General features: G+C 36.9%; 3 protein-coding genes across 3 annotated transcripts in view; 1 reads left to right on the top strand and 2 right to left on the bottom strand.

Annotated features, from left to right (window-relative positions):
- Nucleotides 1–1,828, bottom strand: part of LOC143293152 (tetraspanin-5-like) — a 32,798-nt gene extending 30,970 nt beyond the window's left edge. The window contains exon 1 of the mRNA XM_076604073.1: nt 1,601–1,828. Within this exon, the coding sequence (XP_076460188.1) occupies nt 1,601–1,696 (96 nt within the window). The 5' untranslated portion in view covers nt 1,697–1,828. The remainder of the gene's footprint in view (nt 1–1,600) is intronic.
- A 279-nt stretch (nt 1,829–2,107) lies between these two features.
- Nucleotides 2,108–17,009, top strand: LOC143285866 (uncharacterized). The gene is made up of 2 exons (XM_076593307.1): nt 2,108–2,289; nt 10,734–17,009. The coding sequence occupies exons 1-2, from the start codon at nt 2,108–2,110 to the stop codon at nt 11,047–11,049; spliced, it is 498 nt and encodes a 165-aa protein (XP_076449422.1). The 3' UTR covers nt 11,050–17,009.
- Nucleotides 17,010–17,159: 150 nt separating this feature from the next.
- The window catches only part of LOC143285857 (putative helicase with zinc finger domain), a 35,733-nt gene continuing 28,486 nt past the window's right edge, over nt 17,160–24,406 (bottom strand). The window contains exon 23 of the mRNA XM_076593295.1: nt 17,160–23,992. Within this exon, the coding sequence (XP_076449410.1) occupies nt 22,388–23,992 (1,605 nt within the window). The 3' untranslated portion in view covers nt 17,160–22,387. The remainder of the gene's footprint in view (nt 23,993–24,406) is intronic.

A 24,406-nucleotide genomic window follows, 5' to 3' on the forward strand; every position in this document is an offset into this window, starting at 1 on the left:
AAACAGAAAATCTGCTTACGGAGCTTTAGCCTGCAGTGCTGTGGCCATTTTTTTGTCAGCATTAGTGAAAGAGTGTGAAAGAGAGAGAGATGGGGGGAGAGTGAAAGAGAGAGATTGGAGAGAGAGAGAGAGATAGATACAGAGAGAGAGATAGAGAGAGAGACAGAGACAGAGGGAGAGAGAGAGAGACAGAGATTCAAGGGAAAGTAAATTGGACAACAAAAACATATACTCTGACTGAAACAATGATGTCTTGGCAAATTAGAAATTAGTGAGAGTTTTGATTAAATACACCTAAATAGTAAATGATAATCAGAATAAGACACAGTCAAGATAACAATGTTGTATCATTAATGATCAAAAATAAAATACATATATACCTATATATACCTCTGTGTGTGTGTGTGTGTGCTAGCGTGTATGTGCATACAGGTACACAGTGTGCAGAAGTATGTGTATAGTTTAAACTAAAAGTGTAAACTTGTCTGTACAGAAGTGTGTGCCTGTCAGTGTGTGTGTGATTGTGTGATTGTGTGTGTGTGTGTGTGTGTGTGTGTGTGTGTGTTTTGTGTGTGCAAATAAAAAATTATCCAAATTTAGTCTTGTAATAATTTTGGTTGTACCAATTCAACTCTTTAAACAATTAAATAAAAGTGAAACAAATACAATAAAAAAGAAAAAAAATACAGTGACAAAAATCCCTTTGTCATTCGACTCACTGTTTAATTTTGCAACAGAGCCTGCTGTGGCATAAAACTAGTATTTAAAAATTATCAAAAAGTGAAAAACATGTATTAGAATGAATACATAATTTTGTTACAGATTTAATATATATATATATATCTAATCTAGTAATAATAATTAAAAGAAAAAAAATCAACAACAACAACAAAAAAAAACAACAACAAAAAACAAACAAAAAAAACAACAAAAAACAAAACAAAAAAACAACAACTAATTTTCTTGTCAGTCTTTCAAGGAAAACTTCTGTTATCTGCATTTTGTACTTTTATATATCAGCAAATATACCACAAAATAAACTCACAATAGAAAGTTTTATTTCATTCAATTTTAATGATTAACAATATATCAAATTCACATCTAATACTAATGCTTAGGTGAGCAATATAGCCTTTTTCATGGGAAGTGTAACATCCAAACTGTCTTGACATTAATGATTGAAAAAAAAAGGTCTCATGATGAGCCTTTCCATTATTATGGGGTGTGGAAACTTCATTACTTTGATGTTCTGGTTGGAACTAATTTGGGCAAGGAAACAAATTTTAATGATATTAGATTCTGGTAATCTCGAACTGTTTTGTCCCTACCTAACCATAGAAACAACAGCAATTTTCCATTCTAAGTCTGATTCTAAAATTTGGTGGTCTCAAACGAAATGGTTTTGTCTTCAGCTACAGTGAATGAATAGATGCTTGAAGTCGAAAAAAAATCTGCTTCAGTAAAACTGGAGAACGGTGATATGACGACTGATTCACTCAATTAAACCTCCCTTGAATGAGATGGTTTGATTCATAGTAGCTAAAGATAACAAGTAACTGACAGCGATTCACCAGAAACAGCCCTGATCACGAAAACTTACCCAAAATATGACATTGAAAGAGAACATCAAATATTTGATGCAGCAGCTGACTTCACTGCGATCACGACGACGTTGCTTTCTCGATCTTGGCCTCATTTTGAACCATCCACATACATCAAACTTCAGTTTCTCCCACAAACTGATCCATCAAAGTCGAAGAACACACAACATACTTTACAATTCATCCCCAATCTTCCGGAACTCCATTTTCAATGTTTCACAATAAGGTCAAAATCAGTTCATTGTGGTTGTCTATCATCTGCCAGCTGCAGAAACAGGCTAGAAATAGGTCGGTGATCTACCCTGAGCTTACGAACTCTCAAACTAATTTGCTTTGCAGATACATTGATAAAAATCTAAAGTCTTGAGTACAGTTTACTGATGCTCAAGTATAAATTAAAATATATCCATTTGCATCTGGCAGAAAGTGTAAACATAACAGCTTATGGCTTCGAAAGGTTAATGTAAAAGATGAAAATTAGATTACGTCACAACCATTGACCGAAGATGGCTTCTAAAGAAGAATCGGCTGCTAGCTCCCCAGCTGCAAATGGAAAAGTGTCTGCATCTTTCCCGAAACTGCAGAAGCTGACATATGATGACATATGCTTTAGAGTTTTACCTACGGTTGGAGGCGTCAGCTATGGATACTTTGCAATTCATATTATGAATACTTCGTGGTTTAAAAGGTTCGTCCTTTATTTTTGTTATCGGCTGCTGCAGAGGTCGATCAATGGGACGGGAGATAACCACTGTTTTTGTTGGCTTTTCAATTAATGATCTCAGATTTATAATTTCTCGACATTGTCAGTAGCTGTCATGAGATGTTCTTTTGTATCATGATAATGTTTTTTTAGACGATATATTATCATATTCCATCAGATGTGCGCACACTCGTAGTCGTATATTCACACACACTCATAGACGCACACACACACACGCATATCCACACAGATACACAGACACACGCACGCACGCGCGCGCGCGCACACACACACACACACAAACACTCTTGTTAAAAGAAATTAGAATCTGTATTTGTTTCATAAAAGGTATGTCTGTCGTATGATCAGTTGACTTAATTTTAAAACACTTTTTGTGTTTAGTATTATGTTTGCTCAGCCACATCCAGATTGGAAAGTATAATGTGTTGTTGGAGTTTAACGACCTATTGGCGTCTACACCCATAAGATCAACACGAAAATATAATGAATATCTCTCTATTATATATGCATAAAGCCCAGTCTTGATCTGGATTCACTAAACATTACAGATCGCTTCTATTCTTCCCTTTTTCTTTCTAAAAAATCACAGAGAAATTTGCTGTAGCTCTACTTCTTAACTACCTCAGCACCAATAACTTGAATTACCCATTTCAGTCTTGTTGCACCTGTCATAGCACTGAGACTGCCCTTCTCAAATTTACAAATGATTGATTAACTTTTCATGACAACAACAAAATATCAGTTCTCTCCCTCCTTGATCTTTCAGCGGCTTTTTATACTGTTGATCATGAGGTTCTCCTCAACCATCTGAATTGCACTTTTGGAATCTGTGATCTTGCTCTCTCATGGTTCCGCTTTTATCTGTCTGACCAGTCCAATATTGTTTCTGTTTGTGGCCTTTCATTGTCCTCTTCCGACGTACAGTTTGGTGTGCCATTAGGCTCTATGTTTGGGCCCATTCTTTTTGTTCTCTAATACACAACCAGTTTCCACAATTGTCAGTCATCATACGTTGTCCCACAACAGCTTTTCCAATGACAACCAGCTGTATCTGTCAGGACGTCCGTCTCTCCTTACCACTCATTGACTCTACTCAGGCCTGCATCTCCGATCTGAAGAAAGAAGCTAAAATCAGATAAGGATAAAACTGAAATCATGATTATCATCCCTCAAAGATTTTGCCACTCAGTTTCTCTTCCTTCCTCAGTCTCCCTCAGTGGCACAACATTTCATTCTTTCCTCTTCTGTCCATAATCTTGGTGTCATACTTGACCAGTCTCTTTCCTGTCAACAGCATGTTGCAAATATATGCAAATTGTGTTACTTTGAAATTTGCAGAATTGCATCCATTAATCATCTCATGACTGAAGATGCAACCAAAACTCTCCTCTGTGTCTTTTTGCTGTCTAGCCTGGATTATTGTTATTCCCTTCTTGTCAGTTCACCCAGCTACCACATTGCTAGACTTTAGAAAGTCCAGAACCATGCTGCTGTTCTTGTCTTTTGTTCCTCTAAATTTGATCACATCTCTCCTCTCCTGCATGGTTACACTGGCTCCCAGTACAAGAAAGAATTATTTACAAAGTTGCCTATCTTTGTTTCAAGTCCATTGAGGCTACTTGTCCGATCTTAGTCATCCTTACATATCCTCATGCCAACTCCACATTTTCTTCTGACACCCGCCTACTTAGGATCCCCCCTGTTCAAACTAAAATGTATGGCCAATGCAGTTTCTCATACCAAGCCCCATTCTGTGGAATCAACTTCTCAGCCTCTTCATCACTCATCTTCGCTGCAGTCTTTCAAATCCAGTCTGAAGACCCACCTTTTTCCCACCTGAATAATTCTCAACAGCTTATCCCTTTCCAGTATGAAATAAAATGACTATCACAGTATCAGTGAGTGAGTGAGTTTGAGAGTTTCAGAATTTGTAGGTTGTATTTTTTATTGTGTACTATTCATGATTGTGTTCTATGATGTGTGTGTACGTGCGCGCATGCTTGTGCGTGTAGTGTATGGTTGGGTTTGTCTGTGGGGTGAGGGAGGGGGGGATGAATAATTTGATAATGTTTTGTATCTTGTGTTTCCTTTTTCCTTTTTGATATTTACTTTGGTTTGTTCTTGTTGGTTTTTTTTTGTTTTGTTTTTTTTGTAAATGCCTAAAGCTCATTTTCAAGATGAGACATAAATGCTCTTAATAATAACACCAATAATCATGATAATCATGATGATAATAATAATAATAATGATAATGATAATAATAATGATGATGATGATGATGATGATAATAATAAATAAATAGATAAATAAGTATATATTATATGTGTGTGTGCGTGTTTGTGTGTATCTTTATATATATATATATATATATATATGTGTGTGTGTATGTGTATGTGTACACACACATACACACACACACACATATATATATATATACATTGATGATGATGATGATGGAGTCTCCCATTGGATGGACAGATGAGTAGGCAGGCAGGCTTATCTGTCAGGCCGATTCTGGATGCGCAGCACTTCCCACAGGTGTTTCAAGGGAAAATGTCTCCAGAAGTTGAGCCCTGCTTCCTTCACTCATGCTTCTCCTTAATGGCTAGCGTTCTCTTGTTTTCAGACGTCTTTATGCTACTAGAGCACAGCATCCTCCAGTGAGAGCAATCAAGGGCATCAGTTTCCCAGGAAGCGATGTCTATGTCACAGGCTTTGAGGTTTGTCTTCAAGGTGTCCTTGAAGCACTTGCAGGGTCTTCAAAGTTAGTGGTGGCCTTCCTTCAGCATCTTCGGGATCCTGCTGTCTGTCAGGCGGACAATGTGTCCTATCCAGCGTAGTTAGCACTGGATCAGCAGGCTTTCGATACTGGACAGGCCACTCCTTTCTAGGATCTGGAGGTTGGAGACCCAATATATATATATATATATATATATATATATATATATATATATATATATATATATATATATGTATACATATACTACACATGTAATATACCACACACACACACACACACATACATATATATATATATATATATATATTATATATATATATGTGTGTGTGTGTGTGTGTGTGTGTGTGTAAAATGATGATGATATTTGTGTATATAAACCACTGAAAAAATTACATTGAAGACACAGAGAGAGAGAGAGAGAGAGAGAGTGTGTGTGTGTGTGAGTGTGTGTATGTGTGTTTTCTTCAGTTTAACGTCTATTCACTATAAGTGTTTTTAGACAGAAAGGAGTAAAGTAGTGTATAAAGGAAAGGGAATGCATGTGAAAAAAAAAAGTTCATGTTATGTATCAGAGGAAAAGTATATTATAAGAAAAAGTCTAAAGAGGTTGTGGTGTGTATTGAATGAGTTGTCATGGGAAGGAGAATATGTATATGCATATCAACAAGTATTAACCTACAACAATGTAATAAAATTAACAGTATTAAATATAATACATCAAAGGAGGATACCAACTGGACTGGAGTTTAAAATTTCTGAAAACATTCTAAGCAATGAATAATCATTCAAAATCTTTTCAGTGGCTAATGAAATACTGGAAGAAAAGTCATCAACTACATCTTTTGGAAGTAATTGTCTTATGCTCGGACAATGAATGAGTAGATGGCTTACAGTTATTTGCTTACCACATATACATTTTATATTTTTAGAAAATTTTGTACGAAAGGCATTTAAACGAAGTCTATACATTAGACTTGTAATTTGTCTTGAATGTGCTGCTGGTGTCGAATTTAGAAAATGTTTGGGATTAGCTGCATTCTTTGTGTTCACACAACATTGGTAATATTGATTATTTGAATCTATAAGTAATTTCTTAAATCGATTTCTAGATACATTTTCTATACAGCTAATGCATTCATGTAGATCTAGCTGGATGTCAAGTTGTACTGCGCCTTCGAAATTACGTGCTGCTCTTCTAGCTGCTTGGTCTTCCCACTCATTTGAAGATATTCCACAGTGTGAAGGTACCCAACAGAAAGTTATTTTAATGCCCTGTTTTGTTTTATTTCCATTGTCATCTCAGTTCGCTTCTTTGAATTTGGAGATTCTATAGTTTGTAATACTGACTTTGAGTCTGCACATAATAAAATTTCACTTACAGTTTTCGGAATGTCTGAAATATAATTTAAGGCCATAAGTATGGCTATAAGTTCAGCTGTGAAAATGGAATATTGTCTACCAATATAGTATAATTTTTCTATTCTAAATGAAGGAATTACAAAAGCTGCTCCTGAATTACCATCTTCTGGAACAGATCTGTCTGTGTATATTTTTATATAATTTGAATATTGATTTTCTGTATGTGAGAGCACTTCAGGTTTTAACAAAAATGGTGACTGGTTCTTGGATAAATCTGTATAATCCATGTCAAAGGTAGCTTTACACTGCTCCCATTCAGGGACTGGTGAAAAAGTAGGTACTTTTGCAATTTGCTTGTCTTTTGATTCCGTAGCACTAATGATATGTGTGTGTGTGTGTGTGTGTGTGTGTGTGTGTGTGTGTGTGTGTGTGTGTGTGCTTTCACATCTTCAGTACCCTTTCAGTGGTATTACTCACAGTCATCTGGAATCAGATATACTCAGATACATATTTTACACACTATTCATCAAAAATCGCACTCTGTTAGAAATGTTGTGGTTCAGTCCATAGGTAGCCTTTTCAGTGTTATGTTGCAATGATCCAGACCTCCTCAAGGGCATGCATGCCTTGTGCTGCTGATTGGTCACTTTCCCAGTATGTAGAGTCTACTTCATGATGTCTTTTCTAGTCCAACACATTATGCATAACACCACCTGTTTTATAAGCCGCCTGTTGACAGCAACAAATGCGAAGTGACACAGTGAATGTCTGGCTCAGGAATCTGACACTTCTTGCAACAATAAACACAACAAAGAAGACAAAGACACTAAACACTTTGACACAAACTCAACACAGACATTGAAGTGGAGAGGTCACCTAAAAGAGCACATGACTTACGGGATCACCAGCAGGCATTTTTTGACTCACTTGTGTAAACAAAGTGAGTCTATGTTTTAACCCGGTGTTCGGTTGTGTGTGTGTGTGTGTGTGTGTGTGTGTGTGTCCGTGGTAAACTTTAACATTGCCATTTTCTCTGCAAATACTTTGTCAGTTGACACCAAATTTGGCATAACAATAGGAAAAATTCAGTTCTTTCCAGTCACCTTGTTTAAAACAATATTGCACCTCTGGGATGGGCACAAAAAAAATTTAAAAAAGAAGCCAAATTATATGCAAACTGAATTTACTGTTATATTTATATTTTTTATATTCTCAAAACTTGGCACTTTGATCTGATATTCTGACACAACAACAAGAGCAGTCATTTTTATCATTTTTTGTTCAAACAGGAACTTCTTTTGCTAAGCATGGAAGTTATATTTATTTTGCATGTCTTTTGGTGCAGATAGTAAAAAAATTAATCTGTAATTAATGCTAGGGGGCATAATTTGCTTTAAACTGATTTTTCTCATCTTAAACATTACATTTTGAAATTATACTCAATACATAAAAAGCTTTTTTGTTTTACTCACAGTGTACAGGGCTTTCACTATGTTCATTCGCTCAAATGGTCTTTTTCGGAAAATACCAAAATCAATACAACGAGTGGACTTTATAGATCTATTGGCAGAGCCCTGAAGGTCATGGGCAAAAATCAATTGCGTACACATATTTATACATATTCAAAGCACGTGCTCATATTCTTCGCGAACGCGAACGACGCCATTTTGTTTCAAGTTGTTGACCTGCCCGTTCAATCCTGTATTCAATCGACAATACACGATAACATGTGATGGAAAGTTAGAGATGGAGACCGTTAAATATTTATTCCTCAAGGCCTGACTAAGTGCGTTGGGTTACGCTGCTGGTCAGGCATCTGCCGGCTTGGCAGATGTGGTGTAGCATATATGGATTTGTCCGAACGCAGTGACGCCTCCTTGAGCTACTGAAACAGAAACTCAGAGAAAGATTTGTGAATGCCTCATCACTTTCTGGATAATGCCCCAAAATGCCATAAAAATATCCACAGAATCGGGCGGAATTCACAGCTTAAAATAATAAACCCTTGAATTGATGAAATGTAAAAATTTCCAGTCTTGACTTTTCTCAAAATGAAGTCCTCTTCACTTCATACGATGTTTAGAAGTACTTGTACTTGGCTCTACATGTTATTAGTTTAACAAAATACTCAATTTTCATATCAACTTTAAAACTATAAAACTAGAATGAACATAAAAGATAACTTGAATCGACCGTGTCAACTGGGTGTAACTAAACTTGTACATCTGCTAGATCTAGATCCAGAGAAAACAGCTAAATGTTGCAGTGTGATTGTGGCGATAGCCACGTCTCCTTTACCGCGGACTTAAAAAGAATTTTTAATTGCCCTTAAAGACTTTTAAATGCCCAAGATACACCAAAATAATATGATTTAAACAGCGTTCTCACTGCGAATACCGCAATCGATTTATCGCCCATTAAAAAAGCATGTTTAAATTATATATTTTTGTAAGAAAAAAAAGCATGTTTAAATGTTATATTTTTGAACGTCAGCTAAGGAGCCACGATAGTGTAATGGGTAAGACAGTTTCTTCTCACCTGAACACTCGGGGTTCGAACCTGCCGTTAGGACTTTTTTTTCTTTCTTTTTTTTCTTTTAACCTGAAGCTTTATAATAACAAATACAGAACACATTTTAACTATTAGATTTTTTTTAAAAGTGTATCACAAGTGAGTCTTGAAGGCCTTGCCTCTCATGTTTTTATTTTATTTTATTTTATTTTTAATTATCTTTGTATACACAAAGAGGATGATGCAATAGCTGAAGATCTCAATGTTGAGAATTGGGAAATACCTCTATGATCAACCCAAAAGACAACATGAATGGCACACATCTGGAGATGGAAGTCTGATTAATTAATTGCGCAACTGAAATCTCTGTTTATAAAATATGCTTCAATCATTTGTGGAAAAGGTGTGAAACTTATTGCACATTAATTCTTTGTTTTGGGTCATCAAATTCATCTTTTTTTGTGTGTGTGCAAAATTGATAAAATGGGACCATCCGCCGTGGTGAAGTGGTTTGTGTCGCGGACTGATGGCTGGGAGGATGCGGGTTCGAATCCCAGCGGAGGTGGGTTTTTCGGCCCGTGGCCAGCTCCTACCCAGAGTTGAGTGTGCTGTGGGCTTAAATGGGGAGACTTGGACCACACAGTCGAGTGTCATCCACTTCAAGGATGCATCTTTGGGTGTGTTGCTTTAATTACTTGACCAACACTGCAGGTGTCTGTATCTCTTGCGCCTGGTTAACGCTGGGATATCATTATGACAGGAAGCGTAGAGTAGAGCCTTGTCACACAGTCCCAAACCAAAATGGACCTCCGTAGCAACATCGCCATCCTCCTCCTCTATCATCATCAATATAGACAAAACAGTCTCAAAGTCTGTGGCCTTTCATGCCCTGCTCTCATGGTGACACCTCAGGTTCGATACCCCTCCACTTCTGTGCTTGGGGTGAGTCCTGTCAATGTCTTCAGTGTTGGCAGATTCATGGGGGGCTGTTGTTTGAGGGACGTGGTGGCGGTCTCCACTCTGGGGGGGACGCTCACTCAGTCTGGCTCCACGACTAAACCATTATTGTCATTAGTAGGGGGCTTAGTAGGTGGTGTCCTAAGTACGTTAAATCAGAACAGGCACCACTGAACACCACCAAAGTGACTCAGCAGCAGTGCAGGGTCTCCTCTGGTGTGTGGCCTCCTGGCGAACTAACGTCGATGGTTCCCTTTGGACTGCCAACACTGGAACTGTGATGGAAGAACCCGGGTGTGGCCGTGTATGGGGGAATCTAAATGAGCGGCGTGGGAGTAATGCCACTGAAACGGTGCAGATGATGGGGCAGAAAAAAGAAAAAAAAAAAAAGAAGAAGAAGAAAAAAAAAGAAGATAAAATGGTGGATTCTGCTGAACACAATCCCAGATGATGAGATAAATCGGCTTTTGTTGAGCCTTCCACTTCTGAATGTGGTTTTTGCCATGAATCAGGGATCATTGCATTATCAATGTTGAGGCTGATCATGTGATCACAAAACTTTGTTTGCAAATGATGTCTGCCTTGCAGGGATGTTTGAATCAATTTCTCAGCAAGTATTGAGTATTGGCTCTATTTTGTTACTTTTGTATGAAGTTGATGATTTTTTGGCAAAAATTACAAATAGTTCCAGGAATTAAAGGGTTAACCAATTTTTGTGTCAATATGAATGCTAAGAAATAGAACTGTTAGTTCATGTTTTGTTTGATGTTTAATGCAAAATTCAGTTGTGTAAGCCGAGTTATTGGGTCACCTGCTGTATTTGTTTTCCTTTTATTTTCAGTGTTTTTCACAACAATGATGTGAGGGTGGCCAACACTTTCTGGTTCAATGCCCACGTTGGAATTGGCCTGTATATGTTTGGAAGCAGCCACCTGCGACAGGCCCCTATCAACCGCAGAATCCTGTACAGTGTGTTTGGGTCTTTTCTCTTCAACTTTGGTTCTGTTCTGTTCTGGGCCACATCCAAGACCTTCTTACCAGCCAAACCAGGACTACTGGCCATGTTTGGTCTGGCTTCAGGGTTTGTGCTGTTGTATGTTGGCAAAGAATATGTGGACTACATAGACAGTTGCAAAAAGGCTGATGGTCTGTCATAATTCTCTTTTGACTTTGCCAGACTGAAAATTGTTGGTGAAAAATGAACAACATGCATGTCTTCTGTTGCATAATATTTATTGTTTATAGTCCGGGTGAGGTTGACCGAGAATTTCTGCTGGATTTTTCACCATGGCTTGATGGCATGATATTTTTATTGTTAATATTGTTAACATGGTTTGCTGTGATGAAAGTAGACAATACCACTTGTTCAGGTGGTTTTTTTTTGTGATGTGAAATTGGTGAAATGTGGCACAGACAATATGTACTATCATGCAGTTGAAGCTTCTGTTGAAAGCTTGGCAGTAAGTGCAATCATTCTGTGTACTGGTATGCTTTTAGTACTTTTTGTTTCATTGTTTTGTTATTTCATTTCAGCTTAACACATTCCTATGCATCCAGTGGACAAAGAAATGTTTATAAATTAGAAACAGGTGGTTTTTTTGTGCTTGGACAGGTGGATGCATAGGTTTAGAACATTGAATAGGCTTACATTTTTCAAGAAACTGATCATCCAGACCAGGAGAGCACTTTTGAAAAAAACACAGTAAAGCACTCCACAACAGTTTGTCATATAGATTGTGTACTGAGCATGTCATAATGAAGAAAAAAGAAAATAGAATCTGGGGGAGGTATTCTTTATTCATTTTGTATGCACACTTCCCCTTCTCTCTCCCAATTACCTCCCCCCAAAAAACAACAACAAACAAACAATCAATGGCTTGACTGTCTCGTTTACTAAGAGAATAAATGTGTGTGTGTGGCTAAATGCATCCTCAATTCAGTATATCAAAATATGAAACATTGTAATAAGTAAAAATATTCATGGCTTGATTTATTTATGCATATATCGGTACAAGTTAATCACAATAACAATTTCACAAAGTGTGTTTTTCTGATTATTTTAATATCAGATATATACATCACTGTTGTAATTGTAATTTTTTAACAGTAAAATTTTTGTGTGCATTTTGCTTAGGTTTGGTTCATTTGTTTGGTTTGGTGTAGTTTATAAACAACCAAAAATTCTGACAGCATATAGGCTACTGTTATGCAAGAGAGCAAATCGTCACACTGCCTCTTGTATTTTTCTGATTTACTTTTGTTTTCCTTATTCTAAGGCAGATTTTTTGGAAACATTCTGTGGTAGATAATTTATGTTCATTTTGTTTTGAATTGAATTTATGGTTCAGTTTGTATGTATGGATTTTATTATTCAGTTTCAGTGGACATCTAAGCAATAATATAAGATACGTAATTGTCACTGATGTGGTATATAATTTTTTCAGGTTGTGAAATACTTTTATGTTTTGTTGAATTTCCTTTTTATGTATGTTATTTAGAAATAACAGATTTCCATCACATTTTCAGATGATTTTGCTGCAGGAGAGCACCTCTTCAAACTGTTCTGTTTTCCCACTCACTTATGTATTGTTTTATGTTTAAATGGATTTTTCTGCCATTTTCTTAAAGATCTTCTGCATGTGCTGTATGTATGTTACACATAGTGCTTCAGGGTCTTACGCAATGCATTTGCAATACAATTTTGGTTGTATTTGTCATTCATCCAGTTAAGTTTACAAAGTAACCGTTTGTTGTGGGATTGATCTGAAGTTTTCTTGTAAAAGAAAAAAAATAAGAGCAAGAAACAAACAATTGTGGGATTGTCTGAACAGTTTTCTTGTAAAAGAAGAAAAAGTTAAAAAAAATTAGCAAGAAACAAGCAGCATATTTTCTTTTACTCCAACAGAAGCAGATTGTATAAGTTTTGTGTATTGGATATTAATGTGTCTTTCAGTGTATGGTGATACAAAACCAACCACAATGAAATTTGTGCACCCAAAATAAAACAGACTATCTGATCATAGCTAGGTTTATTGCTGGCGATATCATATGTGGAACAAAGCTTTGATGTCACACTTATGATTTTTAAGAAAGTAGACCTTGCACTTTTACCCTATGAACAACTGTAAATGCTCAGGACATTTTGTGAAGAAATTTATATCTTAGAGTTTGACTAAGTTTTTTAAGTTAAAACTTTTAGTACTGCTGCCATTTATAATTATCTACTTCATGGTGATCACATGTAAACTTTTCTGTTTTATAGCATGCCCTTTAAGATCATTGGCCATGCTTGAAGACAAACAAAACATCTTTTGCAATAAGCATAAACACACACACAAGTCCATGTTTATAGAATAAATGGATATTGTAAAGCACTACAAGAAAGGACAGCAACAGTAACAAATGGTTTTGGAGTCAGTTCACTGTCTTTGCCCTTGAAACTAAAACTGTGCTACCAATTTTAATGCATTTTTGATATTGATATAAGGAACTTGGAAAGCATAATGGTGAGGCACAAATTGTGTAGCTATGGAGATTAATCTTTATACCAAACTTCATCATGTTCAGGAATGGAAAACAAGTTTTATAAATAATGACAGGATAACAGTTTAAATTCAGATGCTTAACTTTTTTGTGGAAGGTGTAACATATTTATGTATGCAGCTTAGAGAACTGTTGCACACAAATCTGTTCAGCTTTAAATGAGTGTATAAAGTTATTCTATTAATTCTGAAAAAAAAGTGATGCTTTAAATTTGATTGTTCACTCTCATTACACTGATTTATAAAAGTTTGCAACACTGTAGGGTCATTGTGGATGTTTTGTTACAAATAGCTGCTAACACTGAAAAGGTGTGCATATTCATAAGAACGTGGATGACTTAAAAAATAATTAGTTATAAATATTGATACACTGTATTATTTTGTTTGATTTTAGCTGCAGAGTGTGCTTCTTTAAACAGAAGAGAAACCAGCCTTTCTTTTTATGTATTTGATGAGAATCAGCTTTTTTTTTTTTGTTTTTTGTTTTGTTTTTGTTTTTGCTTTGTTTTCTCTTTTTTTTTTTTGTTTCTGGTCTATTTGATCACGTTCTGTGAAAGGAAATCGTATTTTTTAGGTATGAATGAGACTATCTTTGGATGATTGTAGTTTCCAGCATGACAAAAGCTGGCTGTAACTTGGGTTTTTGCATCTTGATATCTGACACTACATATCTGACTGAATATTGGTGAAACTCTTTCAGCACAATAAAAGCTATTGGTTGTCAGTGTCAGCTGACAGTTGGAAGGTCTCATGTTTTTTTGTCAAGAGGGTCATTTTTACACCATAAAAATGGACCCTATAAGCTAGATTTGTTGTTTCCTGTCTGGGATGTGTTGAGACACTGTTGAGACATTCTCCAGTCCACTGAACCTCTTGCTATGGCTTCTTTCACTTTTTCATTTTATTGTGTTGTATTACTTTTTGTCACAACAGATTTCTCTGTGTGAAAATCAGGCTGCTGTCCACAGGGGAGTGCGTCGTCACAGTCCAGAGCCACCAGTATTTTTTCCACCTGTAAATGTATTTGTTTTACATTCAAAGTGGATTTTTCCACAGAATTTTGCAGGGGCTTCTTTTATGCGTACTTAGTTCATGCTGCATTCAGGACCTCAGTTTATTGTCTCATCTAAACAAATAGCACCCAGACCACCACTCAAGGTCTCATAGAAGGAGGAATAAAAATCCTGGTCTGTATTTGTGATTTGAACTCATGGACACTCGCTTCCTAGTTGGGTGTATTACCACTAGGCCACTACTCCTCATTATCTTGAAACATAATGTTCTCTTGGCCTTAGCAGAGGCAGATGAGGAGTCAGACACACATTTTATCAGTGTCTTTAGAATTTTTTGGTGTGTGCAGATTAATCAGTTACGTCTGTTCTTTTTCATGATTAATTTGGCATCTTTAAATTTTTTAGTGATTCTACATTTCTAGACGCTTTAATTATAATGCATATCATTTTTGTTATTTAGTTATCTGCAAACTCATATTCACATTTTGATTTCACATTTTTGAGGGCTTTTATAATATGAATATATCCTAAAATTGGAAAAAAAAAGTTTATATATACCATTTGAGTGTAAGGAGTTAAGGGCCGAAACATTTGACTGAGGGGGCTTTCTCCTCAGAAGACCTTGTAGTTGTACTGTCCAGCTCTCCCTAGAGTTTCCTATCACATCACACTATGTATATTTGTATTTTTTTAACAAATATGGTTAAGAATATCTGGATCAACCTCCATGCCACTGAAACCGTAAGATCTATTTTCTTCTTAAAAAAACAAACAAACAAACAAAAAAACTTTCAAATAAAAACGGTATTCTCTTTTGAGTGTTTGGATTTGACTTTAGGTTTGTAGATGGTTTTGTTATTGGCAAGTTTCTAGGCCTGATAAGCCTATGTGGTTGACTGGGCGATAAGTATGCAATATTTTTCTTTCACTCACCTTCAGACTCTGGATACAATGATATTCTACCAAGATATTAACTGTGCAACTGGCATACGTTTATTTTTTTGTATACATTTTATTAATCATAATGTATCACAAATATGTAATCTTCTGTTAGGTGTGATTGTCTTGTTGTTGATAACCACCATTCATGATATTCTGTGTTATATGTGCCAAGAGATGATTTTTGAAATGTGTATGCTCATACAAGTGTTATTAGCAAGATTATAGTGAAAATCATTATTAAAATGTGCAACATTTCTCATTTACAGTAGCAGTGATAATGATAAGTTTTTCAAGTTTACATGAATAGTAATGCTGATATGTCCATGTGCCATTAAGAAACCCAAAACAATTATAAACCTGATCTTGCGAAGGTACTATACAACCTAAATTGACATGAGCATCTTTTGCAAACAGTAACAACATCCTTCTCCGAAAACAATGACATTGTGTATTATTACATTTTACACTGAGAGAGGGAGAAAGATATATATATATAATATATATATATATATATATATATATATATGTGGAGTGTGTGTGTGTGTGTGTGTGTTGTCTGACCTTATGTTTCCAAAATATATGTTTTTATGCTGTTGGTCTGCATCTGAATATGTATGTGTTGGTGTGCTGGAAAGAAGAGAAAATCCAAGTGAGATATGGTTTTAAGATGTTGCCAATGCATGAGTCCAATCTTCCTCTTCCAGAATGTGTTGTTTATCTGACTTTGTAAACTTTTTCCACACAAAATATTCGGATTGCTCAACATACCAGTATTAAAATCCTCATGGTTCCTGGATGAAAAGATAATATCTTCTCTGCTGGTTTTTGAAGACTAAATTATTATTAAAAAAAGAAAAAGAAAAAGAAAAAAGTCTCCCACCAGAATAAAAATGCACCTTCTTTCAATGAATAAGGAATATACAGAATGCTTGGATCAGAGCAATCAAAATTGTAGTGTCTTTAAGCTGTGTATGGACTTTCTATGCAAATATTTGTCAGTGAAAAATAAAAGAAAGGAAAAAAAAAGAAGAAAATCTTAAACTAGTTGGAGAAATTACTGAACTGTCATCAAGTTCTGTTGCTTGGCAAGTACCTGTAATGTTTAGGTTGATGTGTAGATTTCAGCTGAAAAGAAGCAATATGTTGTTTTATGTATTTTATTTCATGGTATGAAATAGCAATATTGGTTCCTTATTTTACTTTTGTGAACAGGATTGAAGTTAAACCACAATATATTGTTTCTTTATAGTTGAACGGCGTATCTCCGGATGTGCTTATAATGTGTATTTTGTGTGTGTGTGTGTGTGTGTGTGTGTGTGTGTGTGCATGCACTCACAAGCATTTGTGTAAGAAAGTGAGATGATGTGTCTGTCAGTATTCAATGAAATAGCTCAGCCTTTATTTTCGTTGTGCATTTCTGTTACAGTTTCTCTGTTCAAGTCATGTTCATGTCATAACAGGTCTTTTGTTACTGTAAGTGTTAAAATTCAGTTAAGAGATCAGAGCTTTATGTGTTACAGTGCCTTTTACAATATTGAATAGATGTGCAGTGCAATCACATTCATTGTTGTGCCATTGTGAGAAGAGGTGCATTAGACTGAGAATAAAAACTGAAGACAGATGGTTCAGTTCACAAGGAAACACATGGTTGGTTGATTGAAAGAGACGGAGAGAGAGAGAGACAGATAGACAGACAGAGACAGTGAGAGAAGGAAGGGATGGGAAACATGGATGTCCTAAGGACATAAACAATTTCCGAACAATGTTTTTTTCCAACACAACTTTTAATCATCACTCTTTAAAAAAACCTGATTACACTGAAATAGATAAAGCATAAAAACCCAACTACCACTTCTGAACTACAAAGCTACAACACGGATTACTAGGTGCAGCAGTCCTAACATTTTCACCAAGTCTCTCTGCTACACACTGTTCACAGACTTAAAAAAATGTAGCATGTCTGTTTCTTTCATGCAGCTACAAAAATATCTTCACTTTTATGCTGTCCTGTGTTCATTCCTGTTTTTGGAACAAGCCTATGGTGAATGAACATTTTCTGTCAACTGAACAGCTGGGAAGACTTGCCATCATCAATGTGACTAGTATCTAGAAGAGCAACTGGGAAAATGGCTGCCTCACCTTTGATTCTGAACATGCAAGGAAAAAACACAAAAATCAACACTTGTGGGAAACATCAACCTCAAACAAACTGTGAGTGTGAAACAGTTGTTCCCAGCAACATTCCAACCAAAGAAATATATATATATATATATATATACAGGTACACATACTGTGTATACTGAATACTCAGAATTAACAGTGCTGAACATAGACAGTTCAAATAAGAGCAGAGTAATGATTCTACACAGGCCGGGTTGTACAAAATCTAGAGGATCTGTCACTCCGGAATGCTTGATATTAGTGTTACTGATTACAAGGTGTACTATTCTAGAATGGACTTAGTACAAGACTGAGTAGTAACTGCCATACAGGTTAGCAATCTGACCAGGCCTACCATGGGCCACCCCTGCAGTTTGCATTAGAGAGAGAGAGAGAGAGAGATCTGCAGATAACACCTTGACAGAAAATTAAACTTAAAAAAATATTATATCACAATTCTCAAGATCGTTTTTAAAAAAAATGTCAATGAAAAAAACCCAAACAAACCCCCCCCAAAAAACCCAAAAAGCAAAAAACAAAACCCACATATAACAAAAAGGAAAAGAAGATACAAGCATCCATACATTACACTGATCTTGCACATCCAAAGAGATGAGGAAAAGAAAAGAAAAATCAAACTAACAATTTCATTTAATAGTCTAAAAAAAAAATCATACTGTGCTCCTCTAGTTATTGATTTGCATGTGAAAAAAGACTAAATACTTCAGAGGGATAATATATTAATGATATTAATTTTGAGAATTAAAAAAAACAAAAAACGTATGAATGAAATGGATGACTTAATGAACTTGAGCTGCAATATTTTGTGTGCAATCACACTTGAGAAAGAGAGAGAGAGAAAAGTGGGTGGGGTGGGGTAATGATTTAAAAAAAAAAAGAAAAAAAAGAGAAACTCCTCTATGTTGTAATACAATTATTAAAACTATTTTGGGTTACAGAAAAAAAAGAAAGAAAAAAGACCCTGTACATACAATTCAGTTATTTACATAATTCCTGGAGTCATTTCCATTTTGGTGCAGACACCTGTACATAAAAAATCCCCTGCATATTTCCTAACAGTTTGGGCCTTTAAGACAAACTGACAAAGGCCAAGTTGTTTGCTGCTGAATATATCTTGACACACAGTAACATACTGAGCACACATAGCTTTATCTTGATCAATCATCATGAATATCTATATAGATCTACTTCTTAAAAAGTAGGTTGTTCTTTAAATAAATTCTAATGACAAAGTCCCCAAATGCTGATAGAAAAAAAGAAAATAAAAGATAGAAAATGTCCTCCAAAAGCTGACTGAACTCTCTTCCATGTCCAACTTCATAGATTATTTAAATGTAAGGGCATTCAACATTCATGACTTTTTATTTAAAATTTTTTTTATTCCATTATTTTATTTTATTTTTTTTTGCTAGTATATATGTTCTCACCTTGAACTCTCCTGTGCTCATTACTGTTAATGCATTTTTATAACAATAAAACAAATACGATATTTACAATGGAAATATACTGAAAACAGAAAGTCATGTCAGCGACTCAACTGAACAAAGCCACTGCAAAAGATAAATAAAGATAATACTTTTTTTTCTTATATTCCACAACAACTTTCCTTGGTAATAGAAAACTCAAATCCACTAACTTGTGCACAAAACTTTAGAAGACACAAAAAAATGAAAAGTGAAGCACAGGAATATTCAAGGTAATGGTGTAGACAATTCAAAAGTAAGTGTAAGACAATAAAATGGGTGTGACTGGTTCACTTCATTCTGGCTTGAAACATATGTATTGCCAGAATGATGTGTGCTAGGTAATTCTTTTTCCGGGTAACTATATGCCGAACCCTCATGGCACAGAAAATTTTAAAGTTTTTTTTTCTTTTTCCAAATAACTTTTTGCTCTTCCTTGCATCTTTTACAAAGCATTATTGACAAAAAATCACAGATAATAAGGTATATGTTCAGACAAGGAACAAAAAAAGAAACCCATCAACCAATTTTTTTCTCTCTTCCACTCATAACTTCTTCCTAAACAACCATAGTCCCAATAATGCCTAAAGTAAGTAAAGGAGCACAAAAAGGAAAAAAAAAAATTCAGTCTGTAATCAACACCATTATCAATGCAAACAGCATAAATCTGATAAGCATGAATAGTATACTGATCATACAACCTGTCAGATAAGTCTTCCACTATTCCAGTTCCATCACAAAATGTTATTTTCAACAAATTCCCATTACCAAGGAGGAGAGAAATAGAGGTACTTGTCATATAAAAAAACAAAAAAAACAGAAACAATGAAACAACACACATTATAGAACACGACTTGGAAGAAACTAATCTTATGGATGAATGACCTATATTCTGCTGCTACTTTCTTCTTCTTTTGTTTTTATTTCATTTTATCTTTTTAGCTAAATTAAAGCCAACCCATTTTTATAATGAATGGATTTGTTTGCGAAGTTAAAGTAAATGGAAGTAGTTCCCAAACTCAAGATGATTTCAATATTCATTTACATTTTTTCTTATGCATTTTTTTCTTTGTCATAAATGAAAAGCATGTTCCATTACTAGTATGGCACCAGCCATCAAAAATGTCGTCAGAAATCACCTTATTCTTCTTATTAGTCCGTCCACATTCATCTGCATTTCTCTTTCCATTTTCTTTCTTATTTTACCGTTTTGAGTATTTACGGAAAGATCTTTAAGTAGTTCAACTTAACCACATTTCTGTAGTGATTTACCATAGAATGGTAATGTAATTCTTGTTCAAGATGCAAGTGACTTTTGTGTACCATATAAGACCCTATTTCATTCTCCTGCTGATTCTGATGCCTCGGGTGAACATATGATTTGCCTTGTCATTAAGAAAAATAAGAGACAAAAACAGAGACAAAGTGTGATGGTAGACATAGAAAACTGTCCTTGTCAAAAAACAGGGTTCAATGGAGATGTCACTAAGGGGTTTCAGTATTATTGGTGGTCTCTTCTTTTTTCTACCCATGTCTGAAAAAAGTTTTACAACATATTTGCAGAGCTGTTTTTTCTACAAAGAAGGGCTGTTTACATGTGCTGGAATTGCTCCACTACTTTCTTGATAAACAGTAAAAAATAAAAGAAAGACAAAAAGACTACTCCTGTTTGCAGAAGTATGTACTGTTGACAAGTATAGTGTGGAGATAAGTGTTCCTGTTCCCTCCTTCTGGCTCTCCTCCACCACCACACCCCCTTTCACCAACCCTACCATTTTGCACTTGACTTTGGAATTTACCCTTGTATCAGGATGGCTGGAGGTGGATGAGTGTGTGTGCTGTGACTGCAGATAGCAAAGTGAAAGAAAATGTTAAGGTATGAGACAATCATCTGTCAGACATGTATCAAATAATTCCCTTCCTCTCTTTGCTTTTATCTGCTTTTATTACCCCTCCTCCCCTTTCTTTTTGTGTGCGATTTGTTTGGACGGACTTGTGTAGACCAGTCAAAGGATTTAGTGTAATCACTGCTAAATTTTTGTTTAGTAACAGTATCTTTAAATCAAAGTGATAAAAATTAATCTGATAAAAATCCCCAACATTTTCCAATGTCAACACAAAAGCAGGTGAGCAATAACACATGCTTTAACCAAGACAAGCGATGACAATGCATAAAGAATCTGTCAATGGCTTGCTGAGGACACCTAACAGGACTGGGTTTTATCTTCTTATTTCCCATTCCATCATGACAACAGACAAATGTAAATCCTCTCATCATGTGCAGATCTAGCCTACCTCACTTTGAGTAGCTGCAATTTTCAATGCAAAGAAATATTCTTCAAGTTTCAGTTGTGTAGCCACAACCAAGCAAAACAAGTGCAAAATTTCTTCAATCAATACAATATTCCCAGAGCATTGCAAAACCCAAAGTATTATGATCTTTGTATGTGACAGTGAAAGAAACAGCTGAGGATTCTGATAGTGATATGCAGCATAATAATTAGCATCATTTTATCAATGATTAGTCAGAGGGGGGAAAACCCCCCACAAATTTCTAGAAATTCTGAAAACACAAAAAGCCCAGACAACTACAATGGCAAACTAATTTCAACACACATAATCATTCCACAGGAAAAGGGGAGAAGTCTACTGAACACAGAGTGTCTTCAGAAAAAGCTGGTGACAGAAATTTAACAAGGAGGGTTTAAAAAGGTAGTGCACTCATGATTCTGAAGTATCAACCAGCAACAAAAACAGGAAATACACTATTAAGGAAATTGTACAGCCTCAAAGGCAGAAAGGTATACATTCAACTATAAATAAAGACTAGAAAAAACTAAACAGACAAAATGGCTATTTGATATAAGACAATAAAATGCACCCAACTTCTGCAAAAATTTAGTAAGTTTTCATTGCTGTATCTGACCAATTTGTGTTTAATCATGGCAGATACTTCAGTTCATTCCACAGAGCTTCTATATTCTTCATGCAAGTAGGCTCTGTCCAACTTCTGTTCCAACAAGGTGGAAAGGCAAATAGAATACATAAATAGGTTTAACATGAATGCTTTGTATCTTGCACTCTCAATAACAAACCTTTCATTGTAACTAGGGTATCCATTTCTGATATATACAACATCAGGGTCTTCTGCCCTGTTAGATGTTCTTGGAGATGTTTCACTGATATATAAATGAACTTCATAAAATGGTGTTCCCTGCTCAGTAACAATGGTTGTGCCAATCTAACTTTTTTCCCCCCCACTTTCAGTATATCTAAGAGACCAGTGTCCTGGTCTTTAACAGGTTTCTCTTGACAATACCGAAAAGAACGGTCTATTATCCTGCCATTAACATTTCAAAGCTGAGAGTGAGACTCGTCAGACTGCTGAAGAGCTGTTCCCCAAGGAACAGTGGGACCGATGTTGAGACTCTTCAAGATGCCATCAGGGTCCACAGTCGCCAGTTCCCCACCAGGAGTGACAAAGCCAGAAGGTGTGCGAGGTGTCTGTGGCTCCATGTGACAGATGTCAGGCATCAGACTATCCCCACCTGCAGCCGTGTCACCAATCCCTGCAAAGGGAGCTCTCTCCCCATTCAAAGTGGCCGCAGAACCTGATGAGGATGCTGACTGAGGGGTGCCATACTCTGCTGCTGCCTGCTGCTGCTGTCGCTGCTGGGCTGCTACCAGGTCCAGCTGCAGCGAGCTGAGGGCTGCATTACGACCATTCAACCGTGACAAAATCTGTGCCCTCTGTGAGCTGACTTCAGGAGAACTGGAGGAATCAGACTCCTCCACACACTCGTCAATGTTCTCTTCAATCATGCGTACAATCTCTGTGATAGCTGTGGGCGTGGGCAGATCATCACTGAACTGACGACTGAAACCAGTTTTCAGACTCAATTTTTTTGGGTTGTTGACCTTCTTGGTGACAGGCGGAGTTGTGTTCATGACTTTACTGCCCGAATTGCTGCCAGTGGTTCTCTCAGCTGTATGTAAACCAGCCAGCTGACTGCTGATATCTGCTTCTGTGGGGACCACATCTCTTTCTCGGCTGCCTGAACGATCTCGGTGTGTCTCATCTATCATGTGGTGAGGAGAGCCCCTGGCACCGTAGTTGGCCGGACTGTAGGGCCGCTCTGAAATGGGTGCAGCATGACCCTCCTGAAGATAGGGGGGCACAGGGTTGAGTGGCCGGTCCACAGTGTTGATGGGGGTACTAGAGCGGGAGGAGTTCTGGCTGGACGACTGCAGACCTCCACGCATCAGGTGTGCAGGTACATGTTTGACGTTGGGAAGAACCTGAAAGCCGTGTCCAGAATCGCTCATCCCTATCGCATTGCCCGACCTGCTGGCCTCAGGCGAGGACAGGCTGTCATGGTTCTCATCACCTGGTGTGGTGCGTCCTGGAGGAGACAGAGTGGTGGCTGAAGCAGGTGAGTGGGCATGGACATGGAGCGGAGCACCCTGGTGGAAATGGGTTCCAGGAACGTGTGGCGATGCCTGCTGAGATGCCCGGAGCTGGGGAGGCAGGTAAGGGTAGGGGTGGTACAGAGGCAGCTGGGACTGAAGGGACGCCAACCGGGCCTCCTCAGGTGACATGTAGAAGCCCGGCTGAGGCAGGTGGGGTGTCTGGCTGAACATAGGGTGCAGCTGGGGTAGGGCGTAGTGAAGAGGCACACGAGGGAGGTGGAAAAAGGGCATGCGGCCACCACGCGGCGGGTGTCTGCTGGGAGAGCGGATGGAGTGGGACATGTCCACCATTCTCACACCTTCAGCGCGCTGTGTGGCCGCTGCTGCTGCTGCTGCTGTCACTGCTGCATGTTGGAAGTTTGGACGAGGGAGACTGCGGTGGTGTCCAAAACGTACTCCTGAAGCACTCGGTGCTCTCATGAAAACCGGGCCCATGTATGGTGAGTAGATGGGCATGTTGTAGTAAGGCATCATATGGGGATAGAACATCTGAAAGCAAACATTGCACTGCACTTTAATGTCACAGCTCCACACACAACTATGTTCTATGGCTTTTAGGAGTTTACGTCCTTTAAAACAAAAAGTTTTAACATAAAAAGAACAACAAAAAAGTCTGCAAAAAGATACTGGTATACATTTGATTATTCAAAGTTCAAAGATGAGATTATCAAAGATTATTGTCCAAACAATTTTAAAACTGAAGATAGAAAACCCATAAAACAAGCATAAACATAAATACAAAACATTTCAAATTATAATGATGCTACAGAAAAAACACACCAAAACAACATAAAAAATCCCAACCCAATCCTCTGATGACAACAATGCTCTAACAAGAAAAAAAACATACCCCCCCCCACCCCCCCCCCCACAAAACAACAAAAACATGCACACACAATCCTA

The sequence above is a fragment of the Babylonia areolata genome, chromosome 1 (genome assembly GCF_041734735.1).
Source record: "Babylonia areolata isolate BAREFJ2019XMU chromosome 1, ASM4173473v1, whole genome shotgun sequence".
In the NCBI taxonomy this organism is placed as follows: domain Eukaryota; kingdom Metazoa; phylum Mollusca; class Gastropoda; order Neogastropoda; family Buccinidae; genus Babylonia; species Babylonia areolata.

Bases quoted from the DNA above. Each gene is read 5' to 3' on its own strand.
- LOC143285866 (XM_076593307.1), top strand. From the start codon at position 2,108: ATGGCTTCTAAAGAAGAATCGGCTGCTAGCTCCCCAGCTGCAAATGGA. The intron at 2,290-10,733 runs GTTCGTCCTTTA...TTTTATTTTCAG, and splicing joins AATACTTCGTGGTTTAAAAG to TGTTTTTCACAACAATGATG.